Source organism: Equus caballus, chromosome 7 (assembly GCF_041296265.1).
Source record: "Equus caballus isolate H_3958 breed thoroughbred chromosome 7, TB-T2T, whole genome shotgun sequence".
NCBI lineage: Eukaryota > Metazoa > Chordata > Mammalia > Perissodactyla > Equidae > Equus > Equus caballus.
In genome coordinates, this window is record NC_091690.1 from 4807943 (window position 1) to 4827775 (window position 19833).

Sequence of the window (19833 nt, forward strand, 5' to 3'; positions counted from 1 at the left end):
TCCCGTGGCAGCTTTCCTTTAAAAGGGGGCGGAGCGTCCGTTGGCCCCCGCCTCCTTGGGCCCCGCCTTTAGGGCGCTGTGCGGGGCTCCACGCGGGTCGGGGCGTGGCTGAGCCTGCGTGGGCGTGGCCTAACGGGGGGTAGGCGGGGCCATCGCGGGGCGGGGCCCGGAGCGCCGCCCTGGGCTGAGTCTCCCGGCGGGTGGCGGCGGGCGGCGGGGACCGGGCGCGGCGGCGGCATCGGCGGGAGCAGCATGGACTGGGGCACCGAGCTGTGGGTGAGTCCGATCGGCCCGGCTCCAAGCTGCCCCCTTCCTGGGGTCCAGACTCCCCAACTTCGCCCCTGCAGTACTTTAGCGGGGGCTCCGCGCCTTCTCTTCTCCACCGACCCCTGGAGTCCCCGCACTCCGCCCTCTCTCGGAGTGTCCCAAGGCGTTGCAGGACGCCCAGGGGCGAAGGGCGACCTTGCAGGAGCGGCGTAGGGAAACTGAGGCACGGCGTGCAGAGTAAGGAGGGCCCAGAAGAAGTCCTGGGACCAGGCCGGGGCGGCCGGGCGAGGTCACCTATTTTGAGCGCCCTGGCTGGGCCAGCGGCTTATCTTACGGCCCCTGGGTCCCTGCCCGCCGTCCGCCTGTCCGGCTGGTGGGGGGGAGGGGACCCTCTGGCCACTTTCGACCCCACGTGGGACCTAGAAGTCCTGACCGCCCTTCCTGTCGCCTCTAATCAACTCCTAGGGGCTTGGGACCCTCTAGGAGAGGAGGGGGCTGCAAAGCTTGGCCTCAGTCCTCTCTGCCTGCCCGCCCCAGGCACAGGGAGGGGCCGCCCCCAGGCCGCCTCTAACCTCAGCTCAGGAAGCCCCAGGAATTTCCCCCATCCCAGCCGGGACCTCTGACCCCTCCTCCTTCTGAGGGCGATGGCCTGGGGTTCCTGGGTGCAGCGAGGTAACTAGATTCCCCCCTCCTTCAACTCTGGGATTTCTTTTGGAGGTGCACTGGAGTCAGTGGGGGAAACTGAGTCACCCATCGGGGGATCCGGCGAAGCATGGCGACCCAGGGAACCTGGTGCCTGCCGCCTGGCCATTCTGGGGCCCCCCGAGCTGCAGAGAGCCCTGCGCCTCTGGCCCTGACTCACGCCGGGCCGGCCGGATTTTCCGGAATCTGGGGGGGATTAGAAGAGCTAGGGCAGGGGGAGTGGCCCTGCCCCATTCCACACCCCTCTTGGCCATCCGGAGACGGGGACCCTGTCGTCCGGCTGGGGCCCCGCCCCTGTTCCCTGGCCCTTCCCGGGAAGGGGAGGGGGTTCCCGCCGGTTTCCTGCCTCCCCCCGCACCGGCCGGGGCGGGGCCGGGAAGCCACACCTTCTCGGAGCTCGGAGCCTCCAGGCTCCGGGATCCCCAGGTCTTGAACTCCGCCTCTCCCCGTCCCCCCCCCGCCCCCCCCGCCACCGCCCCCGCCAGGATCAGTTTGAGGTGCTGGAGCGGCACACGCAGTGGGGGCTGGACCTGTTGGACAGATACGCGAAGTTCGTGAAAGAGCGGACCGAGGTGGAACAGGCTTACGCGAAGCAGCTCAGGTGGGACCCTAGGGTGGACGCGCGCCCTGGGGTTGGGGGCAGCCTTTGGAGCGCTGGGGGCTCAGCCTTCCTGTCTCTCTCTCCGCTTAGGAACCTGGTGAAAAAATATCTGCCCAAGAGACCTGTTAAAGATGATCCCGAGTCCAAGTAAGGATGGAGAGGGGGTGCAAGGCTAGATTCGCGGGGGGTGTTGGTCCTGCTTTCTCTCCCTCAGCTGAGCCTCCCAAGGAGAACCCAGACCTCTCACCTCAATTCCTACCTGGAGATAAGAGCCTGGTTACAGGATGCAGTTTACCTGGCTTGGAATCCTAAATCCACTACTTTATAGGGAAACTGCTTTGCGCCATGGACTCAAATTCTCTGCCTTTGTTTTCTTGGCCTAATAAATGGGGGAGGCCCCAGCAGTTACTAAATGAAAGACTCTGGGCAAGTGAGTTTTGTGCCTCTGTTTTCCTCATCTGGAAAATGGGCATGAGGGTGTTGCCCTTATAGGGCTCCTGGGAAGAGAAACTGAGATAATGTGTTAAAAGCGTGCCCAATCCATAGTCAGTGTGTTGGAGCATTCCACTTGATTCTGGAGCCCGGGTTCCAGAATCCAAAAAGCTCTAGAAAGCAAAAGTTTCTCCAGTAACTTGTTCGGAGTCACCCTCTGACCTTGATGTTAAGACTTGACGTTAAGTATGTTAATTACAGTCTTCATCTTTATCCCGCTTAGTATGAATATTAATACCTCTCACTGTAAAAATACTTAGGGCGTTTGATGGCAGGATGTTGCCCGACCACTGGGTTCATGCATAAAAGATGGTATAAGCGTCGTATTCCTTTTCTAATACCTGAAAAATTCTGAGTACCGAAATGTGTCCCGCTCCGGGGTTGGGGGTCAGGGACATGGACCGGAATTGATCATTGCTTCCGGGATGAATGTCCGTCCCACCCCTCCCCAGGTTCAGCCAGCATCAGTCCTTCGTGCAGATTTTACAGGAGGTAAATGACTTCGCCGGCCAGCGGGAGCTGGTGGCCGAGAACCTCAGCGTCCGCGTGTGTCTCGAGCTGGCCAAGTACTCGCAGGAGATGAAACAGGAGAGAAAGATGGTGAGTGATCCCCTCGCAGGGACTTCCCGAGGGCACCCCCACGACCCAGGTGAGCCTTACGGTTTCTCTTTCCAAAGCACTTCCAGGAGGGCCGCCGGGCCCAACAGCAGCTGGAAAGTGGCTTCAAACAGCTGGAGAATGTGAGTTTTTGGGCCCTGGAGGATGGCTCTGGCCCCTGGTGCATGGAGCTGCCCCCTTTGTCTCTGGGTTTCTAGCATGCCCATTGCTTCCTATTTGCTTGGTGACTTCCTACCATCCCCTGAAACCTTGGTTTCCCACCCCTCCCTACCTCGGGGACGGTGGCCCCTTCATTCTGGTTCTGTCCCCAACACAGAGTAAGCGTAAATTTGAGCGAGACTGCCGGGAGGCGGAGAAGGCAGCCCAGACGGCCGAGCGGCTAGACCAGGATATCAACGCCACCAAGGCCGATGTGGAGAAGGTGCTTATGGGGTCTGGGACAGGCTTGGGGGTCAGGGTGGGATGGGGCCAGCACCAGGCAGCAACCCCCGCCCCGATATTCCTCAGGCCAAGCAACAAGCCCACCTTCGGAGCCACATGGCAGAAGAAAGCAAAAATGAGTACGCAGCCCAACTACAGCGCTTCAACCGCGACCAGGCCCACTTCTACTTTTCCCAGATGCCCCAGATATTTGATGTGAGTGCTCCGAGCCCCCAGCCCCACCTTCCTGAAAAACCCCCAGCGTTCGCCAACTGCTACACATTTGTTAAAACCCCAGCTACAGTGTCCTAATCTCTAGATTGAAAGGGAATTAGAAACAAATAGTAACAGTGAGCGGTACCTTTACTCTGTTCTCTCTGCTGAGATGTCATTCCCTTTCAAACTCCTATTGATCCTTCTAAGCCCCAGCACTCATGACCCTTCTGAAAGATCTTGAATTTCCCCTCTTCTGTTTCAGCCATGGGACTGGCAGTAACTGTGCTGGGTTTGCTTTTTCTTCAAAGCCCTAGCTGCATTGTCACCTCCTTTGAGAAGCCGTTCCTGACTCCCTAGGCAAGGGGGGGTCCTCAAAGTCTCTCCTGAAGTCACCCTGGCCCCCCTGCGTCTCCTCTCACCACATGGGGCTGGAAGTCTCTATTCTGGATTCTGAGTTTTCCCCACCAGGCTGGGCTTGGGGCTAGGGCCAGTGTGGATCTCCCTGATGTTTGTGGAGTGACTCATTCTGCCACCACCCCCTCCCTAAGCACTTCTGCCCCTGTCCCTGCAGAAGCTGCAAGACATGGACGAGCGCCGGGCCACCCACCTGGGGGCTGGCTACGGGCTCCTGTCAGATGCTGAGCTGCAGGTGGTACCCATCATCGCCAAGTGTTTGGAGGGCATGAAGGTGGCTGCGGATGCTGTGGATGCCAAGCACGTGGGTCGCCTGTCGTGGGCCAGTGACTGTGGGGTGGGCAGAAGGAGGATCCCCCAGCGCTAGATGCCTGTCTTGCCCCTCACTGTCCTGCCACTGCCCCCTCCCCACCCCCAGGACTCCCAGGTCCTGATCGAACTGCACAAGTCAGGCTTCGCCCGCCCTGGCGACGTGGAATTCGAAGACTTCAGCCAGCCCATGAACCGCGCGCCCTCGGACAGCAGCCTGGGCACCCCCTCAGATGGACGGCCCGAGCTCCGGGGCCCGGGCCGCAGTCGTGCCAAACGCTGGCCCTTCGGCAAGAAGAACAAGGTGGGGGCCGGGGCCCTTGGGGTGGGGGAGGCTGGGTGTGAGTAGGGACAGCGGGGGCCCCCACTGAGTCAGCCGTAGCCAGCGGAACGCCGAGTCCCGGGCAGGAATTTTCCTCTTGGCTGCTGGCCCGGGCTGGAGGGAAGGAGGGCGGCCGGGCGCTCGGCCTGGGAGTCCCCCGAGGCGGAGGGGTTGGGAGGGGGCCCTGTGGTGTCTGCTGCTTCTCAGGATGCTGGGAGAAGACCTGCTGATGGAATTCAGGGCTGGATGAGGGCGCGGGATGCTGACACCCCCTGAGTCTCTCTCCATCTCGCCGATGGGTCCCTGGGCCCCTGACCCTCAGGCTGTTTCTTCTGGGTTTTTTTGGCTTTCAACGTCAAGCACATACCTGGACACCCCTGGTTTATACCTTCGACGCTCCCCCACATTTATTCCTTTTACTCTATTTTATACTTCTGGTCCTTCTTGACATACACTTCAACTTCATAGTATCCACTCCTTTAATTTCTACATGCACGCCCCTGCTTAAACCCCACCTGTAACCCATCTGATATTTCAGATGCCTTTGACCCCTTTCTCAGCTTGCCCTTGACCTCTGTGGCTCCATACCTGCCTGAAACCTTAATTCCTGCATGCCTCTCCCCCCCCCCCCCCCACCTTCTAGACTGTGAGCCCGGAAAGCTGGGGAGGGGGGACAGAAACTTGGTCCTCTCTGCACCCCGAGGTCCCATTCTAGGTACTGGAGGTGAGATGCATGGGACCTGGGACATATTGGAGAGAGGGAGGGGTCTGGCCTTCTGGCTCACAGTCTAATGCCCTCCCCACCACCTCCTAGATTTTTGTGTTGCTCTTTGCATGCATTTTCTGTGTGTGATGTGTATGTTGAGTTGTGGTTTTCTTACCGTTTTTTTTCTTTTCTCCATTTTGTTTTTTCCTTTTTTCTGTATCGCGTCCGTCCGTCCGTCCGTCCCTCCTTATTCTCTCCATCCTCCCACTCCTCCTGATCCATCCTCTCCCCGGCCCCCGCCGGTAGCCGCGTCCCCCACCCCTCTCCCCCCTGGGGGGCCCCCTGCCCTCGGCAATGCCTAATGGACCCCCGTCCCCCCGCTCCGGCCTCGACCCCTTGGCCATACTGAGCGAGATCAGTAAGTCGGTCAAACCGCGGCTAGCATCCTTCCGCAGCCTTCGAGGCAGCCGTGGGGTAAGTGAGGCCTCCGGGGGAGGAGGAGGGGGCGGCCCCAGCCCGCCCAGCGGCCGGGTGGCGGGACCCTGGGCTCGCTTCCTGCCGCTGGCTGGGCCCCCTCCTCCTGTTGCCCAACCAGGACCTGCTTTGCTACGTGCATGGCTTTGCCCCCCAAGAACCTTGGGTGGGGAGGACGGTGGACTTGGTGTGTCTTAGGAGTGCCGTAGAGCCTGGACGGTCAGATTCCTTAATCTCAAACTCAGTCCTCTTCCCACCTTGCAGACAGTGGTGACTGAGGATTTCAGCCACTTGCCCCCAGAGCAACAGAGAAAGCGGCTTCAGCAGCAGCTGGAAGAACGGAATCGTGAACTACAGAAGGAGATCGACCAGAGGTAAGGTGAGGGGGTGGGCAGGCGAGGAACAAAGTCAACTAACAAATGAATTACGTGGAAATGCTACTCAAAAATCTCCTCCCCAAAAAACCCCAGGCCCCTATGGTTTTACAGGTGATTCCTACCGCACAAATAAGAAACAGTTACTTCCCATCTTAGACAAGTCATTCCAGCGAACAGAAAAAGAGTAAAAGCCGCCAGCTCATTTAGGAGGCTGGCAGAATCTCAATTCCAAAACCAGTTAGCAGGAATTCAAGAAAATAAAATTACGGGCTCACATGACTTCACTTATGATCTTAGGTGCAAAATCGTAGCCAAGCGAATGGGTGCGTTAAAAATAATATACCACATGGTGGTCATGGTCGTACAACAACGTGAATGTACTCAATGCCACAGAACTGTACACCTAAAAATGGTCTAGATGGGAAGTTTTATGCTGTGTATATTTTACCACGATAAAAAATAATAATTAAAAAAAGAAGACTTAAAAAAATATATCATGAGCCGTTGGGTGTTATCCCCGTAATGCAAAGATGGTTCAATATCAAAAAATCTATCTGTCTCATGCACCACATTAATAGGCTAAAGGAAAAAACAAAGCATATGGTTATTCATTTAATAACTCAAACTCTTAAAATCTTGACAATAAAAAATCTGCCAGAATAAAAAAAAAGAGGATCTTTACTCACTCTTTCCAAGCAAGAAAATCCTCTTCCCAGTGCTCTTACATAATAGGAATGACGTTTGCCACTTAAGGACAGGCGGCCAAATTATATTTTGCCATCTGCACAGAACCTCCTGTCCCAAACGGCTTTTCTTGGTGTAAAGTTCCATTCAGAACTCTGTAGTTGCTGCGTGTTTATGGTGCAGGGGTTAAGGCTGTGTGCGCTGGAGTCAAGACAGACTGGCCTCGAATTTCCAGCTGTTTTGCCTCTGTGTGCCTCAGTTTCCTCATCTGTGACAGGCATCTGCTGTTAAGACTGCAAAGAAGCTGATCCCAGGTTTGACATATTGCAAAGGTCTATGCTTGTAAACCGTTACTGCCTGCCTGTATATCCAGACATGATAATAATAACATCTAGCATTTATAGAGCGCTTACTGTATGCCGGGCATTGTGCCTAACCCTTCACGTGGATTCCGTGGAGTTCCCAAGTTTTCCTGAGATAGGGTGAGCAGAGGGAGGACCCTGACTGTCTTGTTTAGCGCCATACTCTGATGCCCAGCACAGTACCTGGTATGCAGTAGGCACTCAATATGTGCACCGTTCTTATCTTCACAACCACTCACATGAGATACATGTATCAACCCCATTTTCAAGATTAGCATATTGAGACAGGGTTTCAGTAACTTAACCCAAACTCATACAGCTAGGAAGTGCCTCAAGTGGGATTCGAACCCATGCACCGAAGCACCAGCCTTTGAGTTTTAACCACTGTCCTATCTTGCTATTTGCTCCCTGAAGCAAAGCCCGTATTTTGTGCTTGTTCAATCCCATGGGACGGTTCTTGTCTGTCTGTCCGTCTTGCCCCAGGGAAGCCCTGAAGAAAATGAAGGATGTATATGAGAAGACGCCCCAGATGGGGGACCCCGCCAGCTTGGAGCCCCGGATCACGGAAACCCTGAACAACATCGAAAGGCTGAAGTTGGAAGTGCAGAAGTATGAGGTCAGGGAAGACCCTGGGGAGAGGCGGGGGCCCGCGGGCCTGACTGAGTCACTGCCTGGGGGAGTGGGGTGGGGACAGGGTGGTGTTGGGGGGGGGGACTCCAGCTGTTTCTCATCACAGCCTTGGGTGTGCATGGGTGATCTCAGGAAGTCTCCGGGCCCAGAGTGGGCTGACCCCGCAGCCCTGCCCTGGAACTGACGGTGTGGGTCCCCTCTTCTCAGGCTTGGCTAGCTGAAGCTGAGAGCCGGGTCCTGAGCAACCGGGGGGACAGCCTGGGCCGGCACGCCCGGCCTCCAGACCCCCCAGCCAGCGCCCCACCAGACAGCGGCAGCAACAACAACGGCTCCCAGGACAACAAGGAGAGGTGAGCAGGGAGGCCCGGGTGGACCTGGCCCCGGGCCCCGGGAGGCCTGTCCTCACCTGATCTGTTCTCCCCAACCAGCTCTGAAGAGCCTCCCTCCGAGGAGGGTCAGGACGCCCCCATCTACACGGAGTTCGATGAGGATTTTGAGGAGGAGCCCGCATCCCCCATAGGCCACTGTGTGGCCATCTACCACTTTGAAGGTGAGCACGGCCTGGGTGGCACATCAGTGGCTTTGCACGGCGGGGGGAGGGGGGTCTGCCTAGGTTTTGTTTTAATTTGCCCGAAGCACACCCGAGCCCACTGCCACCCCCACGCCAGGGTCCAGCGAGGGCACCATCTCCATGGCCGAGGGCGAAGACCTCAGTCTCATGGAAGAGGACAAAGGCGACGGCTGGACCCGGGTCAGGCGGAAACAGGGAGGCGAGGGCTATGTGCCCACCTCCTACCTCCGTGTCACGCTCAACTGAACCCTGCCTGAGGCGGGAAGACTGGGATTGTTGGCTGCTGCTTCTGGGCCACGGGGGGCCCCAGGACCTACGCACTTTATTTCCGCCCCCGGTGGCTTCGGCTGAGACCTGTGTAACCTGCTGCCCCCCAGCCCACTCCTCACCCCAGATGGATCCACTGTGCCTTCCACGATCGATGTACATACTCGTGTTTCAAGTCTTTTCTTCCTGCCGCTCGGCTAGGGCCATTTTCGTTTTATATATATAAAAAAAAAAATTATGTAAAGCGCTTGCAGTCTGTGCCTTATTAGATTTAGACAGTGGGGCTGGATAGTCAAATGCCACCTGCCTGACTGACGGGCCACACAGGGAATGAGGAAGGGAGGGGAACGTGGGCACACCTCGGACAAACCCTGCTCCTTCCTGGGAGCTAGTGTTGTTAGTCACTCGGTATGGGGAGAACGGTGCCAAACATCATCCCTTTGGCAGTCATTGCAGCCTACTGAGAACAGATATGGTTTATTGAGCACCCATTGTATGCCAGGCATTCTCCACCCAGGAACTCATTTCAGTGTTGAGCTTTAATCCCCACCATAACGCCTAGAAAGTACTCAGTCTTACTTTCATGTGGAAGGTGAGGCACAGAGGGGTCAAGTGATCTGCTGGAAGTCACACAGCATTTCAAAGACAGCTGAACGCTGGCCTCTTACAGATCTGCAATTTCTCTTACCATTAAAAGCCATAGGTTCACCACCGTGGGATATGTGTGTAGGCGGGTGGGGAGCGGGAAAGGGTATCTGGAACCTCCAGGTACCTGGGACTTCAGTGTGCTGGTGGCTGCCCCCACCCCAAGATTCGTGTCCATTTGGGGGGGACAGGATGAGTCCTTGCAAACCTGGCCTCCCTCCCTTCTGTGAGGCATTTGCGGGGCCCCACCCCTTTAGGCTGTAGGAGCAACCTGCGGCGACTTCCTTGGTCTCCAGTCAGGGTCCCCAGAAGCCTGGGTGTCCCAGTGTGAAGAAGGTGATTTGTGCTTTCAGCCGTCGGGCTCCAGGCGCTGCGACAGGACGCTGAGGACGCGCTGGAACTTCTCCAGACGGGCGGCCCGCGGCGCCCCCGCGCCCCGGCTCCCCCAGAGCAGCCTCCGCACGAAGCCAGTGGTTAGGGCCTCTCTCAGCTCCGGGTCTGGACGGAATCCTGGAGGCGGGGCCAGGCGGGCTGGGGGCGGGGCCCTGGCGCCTGCCTCACCCCTCCCCGCACCTGCCTTCTCCCCTGGGGACTTTGACCCACCAGGGGCCAAGAGGTATTCAGCTCCAAGTACTCTGGACGACTGGGCGGGGATTGGGAGAGGGGGTGCCTGAGTCTCTGTGGGGGTGGGGGTGGCTGAGGGGCTCAGTAGAGGTGGGCTCTCCCAGGGTGCATGGGGGTGGTCTGTTCCAGGGGCGAGATGCTTGGGGGTGGGGGGGTGGCCACTTTAGTGTCTGCGCCCGGAAATGGAGCCGCCCCAGGGGCGGGGTTTTGGGTCTGGACCGCCATGCGCGACAAACCTGAGGGGAGGGTGAGCCACGGTGAAGGGAGAAGAGCGCTAAGGTCGCCAGCGAAGGCGGGAATGACCCAGGCCCGGGGATCCTGGAGGCCGCGCCGCCCCAGAACAGGAGGGAGGAGTGGCTCTGAGCGCAGCGGGGGCGCTGTTCTCGTACGACGTTGAAGGACTCATTTTGGAGGGAGCTGGGCATTCTTGGGGGGATGGAGAGCCTCGGGGGGCAGGGCCATCCCAGATGGGCGAGTGGGAGTGGGACCCCGTCCCCAGGTGGGGTCGTGGCTCTGGGGGCGGGGCCGCACCCTTTGGGGTGCGGGGCACTGTTCCTGTCAACACTGCTGGTTGCAGCGCGTGCTTGGGGTGAGACTCCCTGGGGACGGGGCTGTCCCAGTTTGGGTGGGACTCTGGGAGACGTGGCAGGAGGCTCCAGTCCCCGGCCTAGTGGGTTTGGGGACCCTGTTAGAGCATGCGGGGTGCTCCTAAAGTCAGAAGCCTCTGGCAGCGGGCGCGGAGGGGGCGCTCACCTCGCAGGCGCCCGGCCGCCGCCTTGCGGAACCTGGGCGCGTCCCGGGCCATCTGACGCGCCCCGTGCAGGGTGCGCAGCAGGCGCTCGCAGCTCTCGTCGAGCGGCCCCGGGAGTTCCTCGCCCTCCAGCAGGCGCACCGCGGGTGCCACGTGCGGCAGCGCCACCTCGCCCGGGTCACAGGGTCCTGCGTAGGGGGGAAGGGACCGGGTTGGGCGGAGGGCACGGGGCGGGGCCCAGGATGAAGAGTGTGGGGATATGGGGCCGAGGCGGAGCCTAGGACAGAAGCGACGGACGGGGCTTGGGGCAGACTCCGAGGCTTGAGCCCAGCGCAGCGCAGAACCGGGCCAAGGGCGTGGCCTAGGGCAGGGGCGGAGCCGAGGACAGAGTGAGGGCGGGGCCTAGGGAGGGGGCGCAGGACGGAGTCTAGTGCAGAGGGCGGAGCCTAGGGCGAAGAGGGTGGAGCCTATGGTGAAAGGAGCGAGCCTAGGACGGAAACAGTTGGCAGAACATAGGACCACGGCAGAGCCTAGAGTGGAAGCAAGGGAGAGGTTTGGGAACAAATACGCAGGCTTGAGCCTCGCACAGAGCTGGACCTGAATCAAGGGGCGGGCCAAGGGCAGGGGGCGGAGCCTAGGACAAAGTGAGGGCGGGGCCAAGGGCAGGGGGCGGAGCCTCGGATTGGATTCGGATTCTGGTTAGAGCGGGTGTGGGGCTCCAAACGATGCCACTTACCGGCGCCCTCATCCAGCGCCCGCATCAGCGGCTTCAGCTCCTGCTCGAAGGCCAGCGCAGCCTCGGTGTGGCTCCTTCGGAGCTGGCGCCACGTGCGTTCCAGCCGGGACACCTGGGGCAAGAGACCCGAGCTTGCCTCCTCTCCACTCTTCCCCGACACCTGCGCTCGGGCTCTCACCCCTTCCCTGCTCCCCACGCACCTGGGGCATGAGCAAGGCACTCATGACCGCGGCCAGTCCGGGCAGGTCCCCCGCCGCCCCTGGCCGCAGTGCCAGTGCCAGCTCCACCAGGCCCCTCAGGGCGGCCGCGCGCTCCTCCAGCGGCCCCGCGCAGCCCAGCACCGCCAGCGCCCCGGCCAGCGCCAGCGCCTCGTGCCTGTAGAGGCGGAGGCAAGGGTTTGGGGGCAGTAGGGAGGTTTGTAATGCGGGGGTGAGAGGGGCCAGGACGTGGAATTGCTCGTTCCCCTCCTCCCTGGGGGGCTGTGAATAGGGGGAGATTTGGAGACCCTCGGAGGTTCCAGGTGGCTGGCTCACCTCTCCAGCAGTTCCAACCTCAAGCGGCGCCCATGGGGAAGTGTGAGCAGCTCCAGGCCGGAGGCGACCCCCATGGCGTCCCGCTGAGCCTTGGTCACTCCCAGGAGCCCTGTGGCCTAGGGGCGGGTGGGGGGCGGGGCGGGAAGGTCAAGTGAGCTGTGAGTATATGGGTGTGGGGTGCAGTTGGCCGCTGCCCTGGCTTCAGCCCCTGCCTGGGGAGGAGGGACCCACCTGGCAGTCCACCAGTAGCAGGTGGAGGGCGGTGCTTCCAGGATGATGCTCCAGGAACAGGCCCCGAAGAGTACGCAGGACTTCGGGTTCCAGGGGCCGATTCTGGGGGCCCAGCATGCAGAAGGGGTTGTCAGGGGGGCAGAAGGAGACCTCAGCCTGTGGTCTTGAAAAACATCTGTTCTCTTCGTCCTCCTCCTCCTCCTCCTCAGCCTCCCACCACGGGGCCTCTGGCTCTGGGCAGCTGTGGCCAGCGGGTGTTCTCTGGGCACTGGGCACTCGGGGCACCAGCTCACAGTATGTGGGGGGGCGTCCAGAGGCATCAGGCAGCATGAGGGACGGTGTTCGAGGTGGCTTGTTTGGGGCCTTGGCGTGAAGCTGCCCATCGGAGGCCCTGAGGCTGTCAGCAATGGATCCCAGGGGAGCTGGGGTCGTCAGCAATACAGGGTCACTACCCGTCCGAGGCAGGGCAGATAGGGGCACAGCAGAGGCTCCTAAGGGTCATAAAAGAGAGGGGTGAGGGGCCAGCCCAGTGGGGTAGTGGTTAAGTTTGCGTGCTCCGCTTCATTCAGTGGCGGGGGGTTCATGGGTTTGGATCCTGGGCACAGACCTACATACTGCTCATCAAGCCATGCTGTGGTGGTATCCCACATACAAAATGGAGGAAGATTGGCATAGATGTTAGCTCAGGGCCAATCCTCCTCACCAAAAAAAAAAAGAAAGAAAGAAAAGAAGAGGTGAAGGGGGTACACAGAGAAGATAACTGGGTGGAGCGGGGGCTTCATGGCCTACCACCCACCTGGTTCATCCACTCATTCAGCCAAAAATGGGGTATCCCAACCTATCTTGGTGTGGCTTTGAATTTTAACAACTTCACCAGTATAAATGCCACACACGTATTGATGATTTGAAAATGAACTTTTTCTGACACTTGTGTAGTTTTGCGAATTCTGAATACTATATTTTAAATTTGAAGTTTTTGTTTTTGCCCCTCTGATTGAAGATGGTGAGCATCGACTGTACAAAATTAAGATAAAAATACGTTATTCAAAATTCACAAAAACTACGTGAACATCAAAGAAATGAACTTATCAGACTTTCAAATGATGTCTTCTGTTAAGTTTGTGGCCTGTTTTCTTCTGAGGTTATTAGAACTTAAAACTGCACCCAGACTTTTGGGAGACTATATTTACCACGCCTTTAAATAGACTGTGTTAACGGGGCTTAAAAGCTTCCCATGGTTCCCAACTCACTCTGCGTAAGGGCCAAAGTCTTCACAGTAGCCAAAAGCCCTCGCAATCTGAGCCTCGGTTCTCTCTGACTTCCCCCTCAGTCTCACTATTTCAGCCACACTCACCTCCTTTTGGTTGAAGGAACAGTTCAAACTCTTGATCTGGCCCCAGGACCTTGGCACTGGCTGTTCCTTCTGCCTGGGCCACATCTGACCCCCAGTTGTCCACATCATTCCTTCCCTCACCTCCTTCAAACCTTTCTCCATGGGGCCCTTCTTGACTGGCACTTAAAATTGTCATACTCACTCCCTTTCCTATGCTACCAATCTCCTTTACTCTGTTCTGCTTTTAATTTTTACCCCCTAACATACATAATTGACTTATTTGTGTTGTTCATATGGGATCCATCTTCCTCTAATAGGATGTTGGCTTCACTGGAGCAGGGATCTTTGTCTTTCTTGTTCATTGATGTGTCTCAGCTTTTAGGACAGTGGCTGGCATGCAGTGAGGGCTCATGTTGAGTAGGGGTGGGCAGAGGAGGTGGGGCACATGTGGAGGGGAGTCCTCCTTTAGGTAGGATGGTCAGGGTCAGCTGCTCTGAGGAACTCACTTAGATGAGAAGGAGTCAGTCAGGCAAAGATTAGGGGAATTTGCTTTCCAATGGCCAGAACAGCAAGTGCAAAGGCCCTGAGGCAGGAACAAATTTGGAAAGTTCCAGCCACTGAAAAGAAGACGTTGTGACTGGAGTGAGGAGGGAAGGTGGCAGGAGTTGTTAGAGAGGTCAGCATGGTCAGAACGCATAAGGCTTCTTGGAATAATTGTAACCCACGTTTTTAAGTACCTGCAACGTTCCTGTATGTTTTTAAATCACCATGACAACTTTAAGATCATTATTGTCCCCATTTTCCAAGAGGTTACGTCACCTGCCCAAGATAGCTCAGGTAGCGAGTGGCAGAGGAATCTCTGAGCCACGTGCTGTCCTGATGGACCCTCACCTGGTCCGGAGAGGCCTTCTCTTGACCGTCCCATATGCTCCAAGCCTGCTGGCTGACTGTCACTCCACTTCCGAGCCCTGGGGGCAGAGACGGGGAAGATGTGTCATCTTACCCTGAGCATGACGGCTCCCACTGATGCCTAGAAACCCCTACCTCCAGTCACTCAGGTCCAGTGGATCCCAACCAGGGTGCTCTATCCCCAAGGGACACTTGGCAATGTCAGCAGACATGTTTTGGTTGTCACCACTGGAGGGTGGGGTGGGGAGGATTCTGCTGACATCTAGTGGATGGAGACCAGAGATGCTGCTCAACATCAGGCAATGCACAGGATGGCCTCCCACAACCAAGAATGACCCAACTCCAAATGACAATAGTTCCCAGGTGGAGAAGCCCCGGGGGTGTTGGGCGTCTTCGGGATGGAGGGAGCTCGAGGGTACCTGAGTGGCTCTATCTGAGCTGGGCTGTCTAGGAGGGTGTCCTCGCTAAGGCTACGTCGAATAGGCCTTTGCCGTGCCACCAGCCTGGAGGCCACAGCCCCTGTGGCCTGGGACAGTGGGCGCTGGCCGGTCACATAGCTGCGAACCAGGGCTGGCAGGCTTGGGAAACGTTCATCCTCCAGCTGAAAGAGGGTCGTGGGCCGGCCTGGCCGGGGACGCAGGGCCACACGGAGCACTTCAAAGTGTAGGGCCGAGCCCCGCCAGCGGCAGGAGATCACAGGGTGGCCCCCACGGGACCCAGAGGCACGAACCAAGAAGTCACCATCTTGCTGAAGGAGGGCTTCAGCCTTCTGGGGATGGAGGACAGGGGGCAGGGGGCTTAGGCATGAGCCCAGACCAGCAATTAATGGTAACTCCCTACCTGCACCCCCCAACTCAAGAAAAGCCACCCCAGAGACTGGGTAGTTTTGCACCAAATCATTTCCCCTTTTCACATGGGCACAACTCTGGACTACATTTCCCAGGCTTCCTTGCAGTTAGTCATCATGTGACAAGACCTGGCCAATGGGATGGGGGCAGAAGTGCTGTGGGGAATGTCCAGACCTGGCTCATAAAACCCTCCCACACAATCCTCCAGGTTCTGTTCCCTGTCACCTAATGTCCCCAAAACCCTGGGGGATGGCAGAGCCACGAGATGGAAAGTGCCTAGGCCCTGACTGATTGATTGACATCTTGGGAATGTTTGTTACAGCAGAGAGCCGACACTGACAGATGCATCTTGCAACCTGAGTAAATGCACTGGGCTGGCTATGCAAATAATACAGCTTCAAGAAAAGCCATTGGCTGGATCCTTCCAAACAGATTGTGGCCTATAAATCCTCCTTTATAAATATATTCAAGTGGTCTTACGCCAGCTGTGGTGGCTGGTGTTAAAATGCGGGCTGAGGGCCATGACACCAGAGAGAGTCAAAGCACAGCTGGTGATGGGGGCTGGGGACTGAACAATAGACGCCATGGACACATGTGGAGCCCTATTCTATGCCAGGCACTGCTTTAGGTGTAAAACATATGAACTCATTTAGTCCTTTACCAAGGTTAAGAGGGAGGTACTATTATCCCCATTTTACAGATGGGGAAACTGAGCCCCAGAGAGGCCAAATACCTTGCCCTAGGTCACACCGGATATAAGTTGTAGGGCTGGGATTTGAACCGAGGATGTCTGGAGCGAGGGTGTGGGATTCTGACCACTAAGCCACGCTGCCTTTCATGATTTAATTGGATGCCCAGGGTCCTGGGACTCCTGAGGGTGACACCTGAGTTGGAGAGGAGGGTGGGGAGCCACGGGTTGAGAGGGAGATGGAGCCCTGGTGGCCACAGGTGCCTGGGACCCAGAGAGAGTGACAAGCAGAGCCAAGGTGTGGTTTGAGGGGGCATTAGGCCCCTCTTCAATCTCCATCACTCTCTTCGACATCATCCCAAAGGAAGTGATCATTTAAATATAAAGAGTGACGCGCCACACTAACCAAGCTTCAAGACAGTCTCCAGTCCCCCAGCCTGCCCTTCCAACGAACCTTGATCCTAAGTCCCTCATCTTGGACCCAGGAGCCCCCAGTAAGTCAAGGGTGGGAGAGGCTCCCCATCAGAGGGTGCCGAGGCCCTGCAGGAGGCAGCCGTACCTGGCGGGACAGGGGGCCATGGTACCAGGGTTGGCTGGCAATGTCCTCTCCATCCTGTGGCACCTGCATGGAGCTCTTGGGTGCAGAGGGTGCAGGGGCTGAGCTCTGGACTGTCAACAGGCCTCAGTCTTCTGCATCTGTAAAATGGCAATCATTGTTCCCACTTCCCAAGGGGCTGGGTTGGCCCTTCCACGTTCCTCTTGGTTTTGGAGACAGCAGCCTACATCATATCAACCCTTAAAATGCAACTCTCTCTCTCTGTATATGTATATGTATGTGCATATATATATTATATAAATCTGTATATTATATATTTATAAATATTTATTATATTATAAAAATATACATTATATTCTAAATGAAACAAGTTATTCATAGTCAGATTTTACATACATATGCTAGGTTTTATTTATATATATAGTCAGATTTTATATATATATATGACAGATTATATATATATGCCAGATTTTATATATACATATGCCAGTTTTATATATATATATGCCAGATTTTATATATATATGCCTGACTTTATATATATATGCCTGACTATATATATATGCCTGATTATATATATATATGCCAGAATATATATAAATATATACATATAAAATTGGGCTATGAGTAACTTTCATTTAGAATTGGCTACAATTTCATGGAAACAGTCACGCCTTCACTGGAATTCTTGCAAAAGGAGAAGACCTATGCATTGCTTTCAAATGTACAGTAATGCCATTTTTATGCAGATGACATAATGTTACGTTTTGTAGAAATTTAATTAACTTCCTCAAACCAATATTTATGGGCACCCACTGTGTGCCAGGCACTATATTAGGCACTAGAAATCGAGCAGTGAACAAAACAGACCAAACCCCCTGCCCTTGGGGGGGCTGCCGGCTAGGGGCTGAGAGGATGGTTAAGAGAATAAATAAGTGGATGAAGGAGCAGATCAGAGCGAGCTAAGCGGAGGAAGGAAAAAGGACGGGATATGAAGTTTCAAGGAGTGGAGTTACAATTTTCCATAGAGTGGCCCGGGGAGGTGTCATTCAGCGACAACTGGAAGCATTTTGAGGGAGTGAGCCAGGTGAAAGAACATTCTAGGCAGGGTGGAATTTAATGACCAATGTCCATAGCTTCTTAGCAATCCATGTGCACACTCGAGGATTCTTAGGATGTAAGAAAATCTAACCCATACCTGGCTTTCCAGTGGAAACCCACTTTTAAGGATGTTAAAAGGTCACATTTTTGTAGAAATGTCAGCAAACAGCAATTTTGTGTTTACAGGTTCTTATATTTTGGAGCCACTAATTTTGTTATTATTATGATCAAATAGGTCTCAGACACTTTGGGGCTCCCTGGATCCTGTCACAGGCCTGACACCCTGTGTGGCTCAGGTGGTTGGTGGAGAAAGTTCGCCTTGGATGGGAGAGAAGCAGGGGTCTGCGCCTCACTGCCCCCACCCCCGGAGGCCATGTCAGCCTGGAGAAGTCTGCAGAGAAACAGCACCAGGATTCTTACATCCTGAGTCAGCCCAGGCTGAGGGCCTGAAAGGACCTGAAAGCCACGCTAGGTGGCTTTAGGGGTGGAGAGCTGGGCCGGGAGCTGGCTCCAGGCACCACATACCTGAATGCCAGGTGTGTCTCCTGGAAGCCTGTGTCCTTCCTGTTTGTCAGCTGGGCCGGGACAGGCCTTCATCTTAAGAGTCCCCCCATTCCAGGTGCCTCTGTCTCATGTCCCCCTGAGTGGGTGTGGAGGTAGGTCACTGACAAGGCTCTGGCTAGTCCGGAGGCAGCCCAGGGTGGGCACAGGTCAGCCACAGGCCAACTAAGTCATTTTCCTGCCCTGTGTCCTTTGGAATAATTTCTGGATACTTGGGCAGGAGAGAGAGGAAGAGGGCCGAATCAGGAGCAGGGGTGGGGCAGGGGCAAGCACAGGGAGAGAGGAGGGAGAGGAGTATTCAGGCCCTACAGACCATAAACATGTGCACAGAGGTGCAGGGGGCAGCCACCTGCACATGGACTCATGGACACAGAGACTCAGACTTGACATTGAGCAAAAGCCCTGCTCTAGACTCTGGAGATACAGTGATGGATGCGACCAACGCCCAGCACTGCGCCGTCTGGTGGGCAACACACCCACAAACAAGCACACAATGAATGAAGACGATAGCGTCTTGAAACTGTGATAAGGAAGGCTGGAGGCGACAGGCTACTTTAAATAGTAGTCAGGAAAGTCTGTGCCACCAGGTGACATTGGCTCTGAGACCTCCGTAAAGGGAAGGAGACAGTTATGCAAAGACTTGAAGAAAGAGCAGTCCAGGTAGGGGGTACAGCGTGTGTAAAGGCCTGGAGGTGAGATAGAGCTTGCTTCTTACATTTTACATCATCCAGGAGGCCGATGTGGCTGGAATGCAGCGAGTAAGGAGCCAGGTAGAGAGGGCAGTGAAGTCAGGGAGGCCGGCAGGGGTGCGACCGTGCAGGAACTGGTGGACCCTGAATTTTCATCTCAGTGGGATGAAATTGGGGCCGTGGAAGGAAGGGTTTTAAGTGAGGGAGGGGCACGATCTGGCTCGTGGTTTATCAAAACCACTCAGGCAAAAGTGGAAGCAGGGCGGCTTTCTGTGTTGCCCAGGAAACACGCTGAAAGGCGCACGCCCAGCTACGCCCAGGTGCACGGACACGCGACCCCAACCCAGCACTTGGCGACCTCTTCCGCGTTCGCGGACGCGCGCGGACAAACACCCACATCTTCCCTGGGAGCAGGTGGTCCCACCTGGAAAAGAGAGGACTCCCCACCCCAATAATTCCCTGGTGCTGGATCCGCCCGGGGCCCCTCACTCACCTGGGCCGGGACCCGCGGAGCTCCCAAGAAGTTGGGGCCGAACCCAAGCCTGAGGCTGTGAGGCTCCGGGCCCCACCCTCCCCGCCCCAGCCAGGTCCGGCAGTCACCGGCAGCGCCTGGCGGCAACCGAGCCCAAGCACCTGGCCCCACCCCTAAAAACCACACCCCCAGCAGACCACGCCCCCTTCGGAACCCGCCTCCAATGGTAACCTCCCAGGTTCTCGCCCCGCCCCCTCGTTCTCGCCCCGCCCCCTTAGAACCTGTCATTGCGCTAACCACGCCCCCTTTGGATGACATCTCCTTCCCCGTAGACCACGCCCCCTTGGGAACTCCGCTCGTCCGGTCCGGTGGGCCCCACCCCGTATAACGTCACCCGCCCTCCTCCGACTGGCCACGTCCACTTAGCACCCCGCTCCTCTCTTGGTCCCGCCTCTGAGGACTCGGCCCCTCCATGGCCCTCAGGCTGGCCCTGAGCACCCAGGCCCCTCGGGACGGGGGAGGGGGTGTCTCCTCTCCTTGTCCCCCAGGGTTCCGGGCAAGGGGCAGGGCGGCGGCTGTGACGTGGAAGGGTGCGCTTCCTCCAGACCGCCCACCGAGGTTTCCGGGGGAAAGGAACCCCAGCGGAATGTCAGGTTTTGTGGAGAGAGATGCGGAAAAACACGACCGCTTCTTCCAGTGACAACACGATGGAGACGACCCAGAC

The 19833-nt window shown here is 56.8% G+C and overlaps 2 protein-coding genes across 9 annotated transcripts; one reads left to right on the forward strand and one right to left on the reverse strand.

Annotated features, from left to right (window-relative positions):
• Positions 1-136: 136 nt before the first annotated feature.
• TRIP10 (thyroid hormone receptor interactor 10) lies at positions 137-8676 on the forward strand. 3 transcript variants are annotated; one of them, XM_003365319.5, is made up of 15 exons: positions 137-276; positions 1455-1570; positions 1661-1717; positions 2515-2662; positions 2740-2802; positions 2997-3101; positions 3188-3316; positions 3888-4034; positions 4149-4343; positions 5374-5541; positions 5806-5915; positions 7448-7580; positions 7802-7944; positions 8023-8144; positions 8263-8676. In XM_003365319.5, exons 1-15 carry the CDS (start codon positions 253-255, stop codon positions 8409-8411), a joined length of 1809 nt encoding a protein of 602 aa, XP_003365367.1. In that variant the 5' UTR covers positions 137-252; the 3' UTR covers positions 8412-8676. The 3 variants fall into 3 exon arrangements, with proteins under 3 accessions (XP_003365367.1, XP_001496419.1, XP_070128683.1); XM_070272582.1 differs by having other exon boundaries at positions 196-504; XM_001496369.6 differs by lacking the exon at positions 5374-5541.
• Positions 8677-8890: 214 nt separating this feature from the next.
• SH2D3A (SH2 domain containing 3A) lies at positions 8891-19307 on the reverse strand. 6 transcript variants are annotated; one of them, XM_070272583.1, is made up of 11 exons: positions 19131-19291; positions 16290-16426; positions 14614-14963; positions 14330-14456; positions 14177-14253; positions 11953-12443; positions 11722-11837; positions 11389-11563; positions 11189-11300; positions 10455-10640; positions 8891-9587 (listed from the first exon to the last, which is right to left on the reverse strand). In XM_070272583.1, exons 4-11 carry the CDS (start codon positions 14404-14406, stop codon positions 9427-9429), a joined length of 1395 nt encoding a protein of 464 aa, XP_070128684.1. In that variant the 5' UTR covers positions 14407-14456; positions 14614-14963; positions 16290-16426; positions 19131-19291; the 3' UTR covers positions 8891-9426. The 6 variants fall into 6 exon arrangements, with proteins under 6 accessions (XP_070128684.1, XP_023500360.1, XP_023500362.1 ...); XM_023644592.2 differs by lacking the exon at positions 14330-14456 and having other exon boundaries at positions 19131-19298; XM_023644594.2 differs by lacking the exon at positions 14330-14456 and having other exon boundaries at positions 14614-14960; positions 19131-19250.
• Positions 19308-19833: the final 526 nt, after the last annotated feature.

Bases quoted from the DNA above. Each gene is read 5' to 3' on its own strand.
- SH2D3A (XM_023644592.2), bottom strand. From the start codon at position 16,358: ATGCAGGTGCCACAGGATGGAGAGGACATTGCCAGCCAACCCTGGTAC. The intron at 14,964-16,289 runs GTACGGCTGCCT...CTCCATCCCCAG, and splicing joins ATGGCCCCCTGTCCCGCCAG to AAGGCTGAAGCCCTCCTTCA. The intron at 14,254-14,613 runs GTACCCTCGAGC...CTCTGCCCCCAG, and splicing joins GCTCAGATAGAGCCACTCAG to GGCTCGGAAGTGGAGTGACA.
- TRIP10 (XM_003365319.5), top strand. From the start codon at position 253: ATGGACTGGGGCACCGAGCTGTGG. The intron at 2,663-2,739 runs GTGAGTGATCCC...CTCTTTCCAAAG, and splicing joins TGAAACAGGAGAGAAAGATG to CACTTCCAGGAGGGCCGCCG. The intron at 2,803-2,996 runs GTGAGTTTTTGG...TCCCCAACACAG, and splicing joins GCTTCAAACAGCTGGAGAAT to AGTAAGCGTAAATTTGAGCG.